The sequence below is a fragment of the Gavialis gangeticus genome, unplaced genomic scaffold, assembly GCF_001723915.1.
Source record: "Gavialis gangeticus isolate Ggan-Ray unplaced genomic scaffold, GavGan_comp1, whole genome shotgun sequence".
Taxonomy (NCBI): Eukaryota; Metazoa; Chordata; order Crocodylia; family Gavialidae; genus Gavialis; species Gavialis gangeticus.
The window spans coordinates 54,411,213-54,417,738 of NW_017729034.1; the positions used below are offsets into that span (position 1 = coordinate 54,411,213).

General features: G+C 38.2%; 1 protein-coding gene across 6 annotated transcripts in view; it reads left to right on the forward strand.

Annotated features, from left to right (window-relative positions):
• The window catches only part of SIPA1L2 (signal induced proliferation associated 1 like 2), a 324,678-nt gene that overhangs the window by 303,703 nt on the left and 14,449 nt on the right, over positions 1–6,526 (forward strand). For 5 of the 6 annotated variants that reach the window (XM_019526878.1, XM_019526880.1, XM_019526879.1 and 2 more), the window contains one exon: positions 3,755–3,886. The exons of the other annotated variant lie outside the window; for it this stretch is intronic. In XM_019526878.1, the coding sequence (XP_019382423.1) occupies positions 3,755–3,886 (132 nt within the window). The remainder of the gene's footprint in view (positions 1–3,754; positions 3,887–6,526) is intronic. 6 annotated transcript variants of the gene reach the window in all.

A 6,526-nucleotide genomic window follows, 5' to 3' on the forward strand; every position in this document is an offset into this window, starting at 1 on the left:
AAAAAAAAAAAAAAAAGGCAAGCTAGGTTGGCAGTTTACAACTAAGTAACTCAAGCTACTGTACACAAGCAAGAGGATCTATGTCCAACCATTAACCAGCTATACAAAACAATAGCAAAAGATAAGGCAGTCCAAGCTGCTATGGAACACAAATCAGAAGAGATAGCTACAACTTCAGACGGTGGTTTAAAAAAAAGTGAAGATGAAAGATTAGCAGGAGAGCAACAATGCAAAATATGAGTGATGTAAAGACTAGGATAGTTGAAAATCTTTGAATTCTAAGAGAATGCAGTGGCTGGCTATAAAGGTTCAGTCCCAGTGGAGGGTAATCTCTGGCTCCAGGAGGTGAGCCTTACAGAAGAGACAACACCAGTTGTTAAAAAGAAAGATGTAGCAACTCTGTGGAACTAAGAGAAAACCGACATCACCCTTCATCACCCTTGTACCACCATAAACACTTCTGTGGTGGCACAAAGCAAAAGCAAATAAATAGACGTCTGTATCCTTTACGCCCGTACAGCATTATTGCAGCAGACATCTATTTGACTTACGATAGGAGAATACCCACACTTTCCAAGCACGCCAGGCAGGTGTGCTCAGGGTTTGAGGGGCTTCATCCTGTGTGCTCTGGGAATTTCTGTGTAGGGTCATTCCCCTCAAGGCTTAGAAGTACCTGCCCAGCTTTCTCTGCTTCCAGAGGCGCACCCTGGAGATTGCCAGGGGTGCATCACTAAAAACAAGGAACACATCCCCTGTCCCACAAGATCAAAAGCCAGTACAATGGGTGACACGTGTTTCTCTTAGCAAAGCAGATCAGCTGTGGCAGGACACATCCCAGCACAGCTGATCCACTTCACTTGGCGATGTCTATTTCTAGCCTTAGAGGTTGGGTTACAGGGTGCAGTAAAGAAGTTGGAAGGAGTCACCAGGAATTCAGTTTATATTTGTGTTGAATGCCGGCTGTATTGTGGCTGGCTGTGCCTCAGTGAATAGTTCTTTTAATCCAGAAACATTTTAATTTGGATATATAGAGTCTTCTCATGTTGCACACCTTGTTGAAGTTAATGAAGTGTGCAATAACTTTTTTTATCCTAGTTTATAGTCTCATGAAAAGAGCCCTCCCACTGACTGAAACAATTTTGTTGCCTTGACCATGGAATAGGGTAGGTAAGATAAACCTTTTCCCTTGTAAACAACCTAAATAGGAGTTTTTCTGGCACCAATATCAATCAATTTCAGGCAAGCTGGCCCAGGAGTTATGAGGTCTAAATATAACTTCACAAGAACTTAATGCTATTAAAGTTACTTTACATCATTTCTGTGTAATAATGTGATGGAAATGAAAAATTAATAAAGATGGACAGTGTGGCCATGATCCCTTTATATAAAGGGAACTGAAAGTCACTGGATCAATCTTGTAACACCAATGCAATTTCCTTTAAAACTATAGCCTATCTCCCTGTCTCGTTGCCCAAGAGGACATAGCTTTCTCTTCCTAACCCTCAAAACAGAAATAGCATGAAAAGATCACTCCCTGAACTCAAGGATGCAGGAGATTTTGCATACAATTATTTGGGACTTAAAAAAAAATCCTCTATGTTGTATGCAGATACCTGGGCATTGTTACACCTTCTTGTAATTTTAGCCATTCTCATGAATACTTGAAGCTCCAGAGCTATCATTAACTGAACCTTCTTTTTTTTTTAACAAGGTTTCTATTTCTGAGGCCCTTTGTCAGATTGTATGCAAGATAAAGTAGCATAGACTGAAGGGGAATTGAGGTCTGCACAAAGACGTTGTATAATAAGAGATGACTACTAGTGAAATCACTCCTCTGCTCTATTTGGAAAGCTAGCCGAATCTTATTGGAAGTAGACACTTTCCTGACAGATTTCACATTTGTCTTCTGTTGACTGATCAAAGACGAGTCCAAGAGCTCTCGCAGGGGACTGCCCACTGGTCTAGAGTCAACTGCTAGATCATTAGCTTTCAAACAAGGTACTGTATCTGTTAAAGTTTCCATATTGGTCCAGTACCAGGGCACACAAGTATTTATACCATCTATGTAGGACTTTTACAGATACCAAGCCACATACACAGAAAAAGATCTTCTGCATGACTTTATCCAAATGTGATTTCACCACTTCTTAAGGCTTTTAGAAATGTTTAATATTGCAAATGTTGGAAAGAGCGTATTAGTAGGAAGTGGGAGAAAAATGTATGTGTATGCTGGAATTTGCATTTGATATATATTTTTTCATTTCTGAGATATAAGTGATGTACACAGATACTACAACATGATTCTCTCAAACAGCTTCCAGATAGAATTGTTGTTAGTTACTTTATCAAAACCTATGCAAGTTTCAGGACAGGAAAATCCCCTGGTTTCAGGATGGGAAAATCACATGGTACCCGAAACATCTTGGTCTCCTGTGTAACTTTGGGAATAAAAGTTTTTTTATTTTTATTTTGTATATGTATAAATAAAACTGTATATTATACTTTTCAATTAACAGCAAGAGAAATAGCACTTTCATAGAAGTGGAAGGCACTCTATGCTATGACTGTGCATGTTGTGACCTTCATTGCCAAAAATACTTTTGGTATTTTGGTAGTTCAGTAGTGGAAATGAACAGTCCTAATGTGTTACAACCTGGACATGGGAAAGAAATGCGGGAGTTAAAAAAAATAATAATAATTTCCTTTCTATTTAAGAACTTCTTATTTAGCCAGTTTTTCTTTCTTTTTCTTCCATGAAAATATTAAAGAAAATTACTTCTTACTGAATGCAGCACACAACTAAATATGATTATAAACTAATTTCACCTTATTAATGTAATTTAACTAAACAGTTTTATGTCTTCGTTCATGGCTGCACATATTCCTAATTACAGTCTTCATTTGCATATGTGTGCATGTGTGTGCAGAGATAGATATCATTTTACAGTTAAGTATGGCTTGAAAATGTGAAATATATGCTGAAATGGAATATGAAAATAATGGTCTGTTCTGCTGAGGTACTAATGCCTAGTCTGCTTGTAAATCTACACATAACTGTGACAGAATATGTTATTCATTAATGATAATTGAGATAACTGATCATTGTGCCCTAATAACATTTTTTGCCATATCCATGGTATGGTAATAGTCACAGTTTTGTTTTGGAAATTGGGTTACAGTCCAATAAAATATCACTTTCTTACAAACACATCACCATTCTGAAACTGAAAGATCATTGTCTTTAAGTCCTGTTTCTAGAAGAGACTAGAACTAATGCATAAGCTTCAAAAACAAAAGCTTCAGAAGGTATAATGGACACATGCACTAGACAGAGTTTTTCCAAAATAGCATCTGACTGCAACCACAGATTACATTCATGCAAATTTTTCATGTGTAGTTTTCTGGAGTGCTAGTAAATAGGCTGTATCATATCTAGCACTTCCTCTTTTTCAAGGATGTGCAAGTTGGGATTTAGTAATATACTGCAATTTATCAACGTGGCTGTATACTCATAGTCTCTGTAGTTGTTCATCCGGAAAGTGGAAGATTAGTAAACCTCTTCTCATTTCCTGAATGCAGTAACCCTTAAAATTATTACACCCAAAACTGAACCAGTATAGAGGGGTTGGGGTACAGGGGAGCGGAAATTGAGGATTAACGTATTTTGGCTATTTTTTGGCATTTCAGTCAGCATATCCTAAGACAGTTATATGCCATTGTCATAAAAGGACTAATTTTTGTGTTTGTTGTTTAGATGAATTCTGGTTCTCAGATGGCTCCTTATCTGATAAAGCCAAATTCAATGATCCTGGCCTGATGCCCCTTCCAGACACTGCCACAGGGCTAGACTGGTCCAACCTGGTAGATGCTGCACGAGCATTTGAAGGTAACAGGAAAACCAGTGAATTAGATGCCTGTTTTTAAAGACAAGCAAGCATTTTATTTTCTTTATTTTGTATATGCACATCATGAATAATAAAAATCCTACTTTGGCAGTGTTAGCTTCCCTGTCCTTTTGGCAGTATTTCTTATGTTCAAATAAGAAAATTTGGGCACAAGGTTGTATATTGTTGCTGTCAACTTTATGTGCCCAAAGGATGCCCCCCTAACTTTTCCTTCAGCTTGCACAACAAGCTGACATCAATATAACACAGAGGTGCTACTGATATTTCTCCAGTAAGGTGCTGTTAGGAAATAGTTTTATTTCAGCATTGAACTAGAGTTCCACATTTACCTGAAGAAAAAGGCGTAATTATCACTTTTCTAATTAAAAGTACTCATGCTTAACATAAAAGTAAACAGAAGAGTACATGCACAGATGTACACATTTAGCATTTTTTCCCCTCATGCTTTGTCAGATCTTTTTTTGTGCTGTCCCAGATCTTGAGTTCCATTGGTTAAGTGGTACTGCTCAGAAATTGATTGAAGTATGAGAATACCTTGTGAAAGTCTAGACATTACCACCACAATGATAATTAACATTTGGAGAATACACATATACAGAAAACTGAAAGCGGAGCCATCAGTTGTAATATTCTTAAACTGAATCACAGCATGGATATTTTACTAATCACATGTTCAGTACTAATTTTATCCCCAAGAATGTAATGGCAAAAGGGATTTAAATTGGTTGGAAGATATTCAGAACTACTGCACTACTATTCTGAATGGCATTATTACCATTTAAAAAAGAGTCATGGATGGTGATGATTAGCAGTCTAAAATACTGGCTAGATTGCTTTCTAACTTGATTAAGCTTGCATCCCTTCCTTTCTATCCATTACTTCTCAAACAAGTGCACCCTAACTAGTAAGAAAGTATTGTAACACTAGAAGATATCTGGGGGAGAAAACGTTCTCATTATATTAGTACACTTGGTTGCTCCTGGTGGGCAGGAGGTGTATTTTGTTACTAATATCTTCATGAAGCAACTCGAAAATTTGATTCGTGTTAGCACAAAGAAGGCTTGGCATTAAGCTGCTAAGCTCATGCTAAACTATTTGTTAATGCTTCATAGGAAAGATTTTTGTGTGAGCTCAGCTGATAAAAACATTTGTTCTACATTGGGTACTGTCCTGAATTCAGCTGTTATGAGGTCTTTAATAATGTAAATCTTAAAGTTTATAATCTTTTAAAAGTCTTGTTTATTTTCAGTGTTATAGCCTCCCTATACAATCAGATAAGAATAATAGTAGGCTGTGTGGTATCCTATGCTTTGCTTAATCAGTTAGAAAAACTTTCTTCGATTCATTTTACAAATTTCAATTCTTATACTGTACCATTCAAATGTAAAGGAAATCTAGGCAGAACAACTTATATGCGTTGATAACTGCATTGTTCTGTTTCCTGTTGTTTGTTCTGTTCAAAAAGGGGGAGGGGATTTTTACTGTCTTGTTTTCAGTTGAGTATTTCAAATGTCTATGCAGTAATTTTGTACTCCCTTACCAATTCAGTCTTCATGGTTTGAAGTGGGGGAGTATAGTCTAGATCACTAGGTGCCTGTTTTGATGACTGATTTATGAATTATTGGGAGAAAATGAACTGTGTGCTAAGATGCATAATATAAAAATACCATTGTGTTTCTATATTTGAAAAGTGCAAGTTCTGTTTTGTTAGTATGTGAATACCCAGGATGCAGTTAAAGATACCTGTGCAGGTGCTGTATAGTACATTAAAATAATTGTACTGTTATTTTTTTTAACATATGTGATTGGAGAAATCAGTTTTTTTTAAAAAGTAGTCAGCTTTCTATGTCTTCTGTCTCTTAATCAGAAAGTCATTAAAATAAGCAAAACTGTCTTGATGCATCTAGAAAAGTTCACTGAGAGGAAGTACGTTATAACGGATCATTTGTTCTTAAAATAGTTGGACCACCAGGTGGGACGCCTTGTTGGACCTAGTGCTGGCCACGGGTGATGACCTGGTGAGGGCGCTGAGGGTGCTCAACCACCTGGGCGACAGTGATCATCACCTGCTGGAATTCACCATCCAGCGCAAGGTGACAAAGGCATGTAGTAAGGCAGCGGCCCTGGATTTTAGGAGGGCAAATTTCAACAAGCTAAGGAGGATAGTTGGGGAAGCACTGAGGTCCTGGAGGGGAGGGGAGACAGGTGTCCAAGGAGAGTGGTTGCTCCTCAAGGAGATGATCCTCCAAGCCCAAAGGAAGGCAATCCCAACGAGGATCAAAGGGAGCAGAAGGGCGCATAAGCCCCCATGGCTCACCAAAAGCATCCGGGAATGTCTCCTTGCTAAAAAGGTGGCTTACATCCAATGGAAAGAAGGGGTCATCACCAAGGAGGGCTATTCTGCGGTTGCTCGGGGATGTAGGGGGGTAGTTAGGAAGGCCGAGGCAGACATGGAACTGGGACTAGCTTCCCAGACTAAGGACAATAAGAAGTCTTTTTTTAAAATACGTAGGGGGTAAAAAGAAGGTCCCAGGTAATGTGGGGCCCTTGCAGGACGCGTTGGGAAACTTGGTCGTCACACCAGATGACAAAGCTAACATGTTTAATGATTTCTTTGCCTC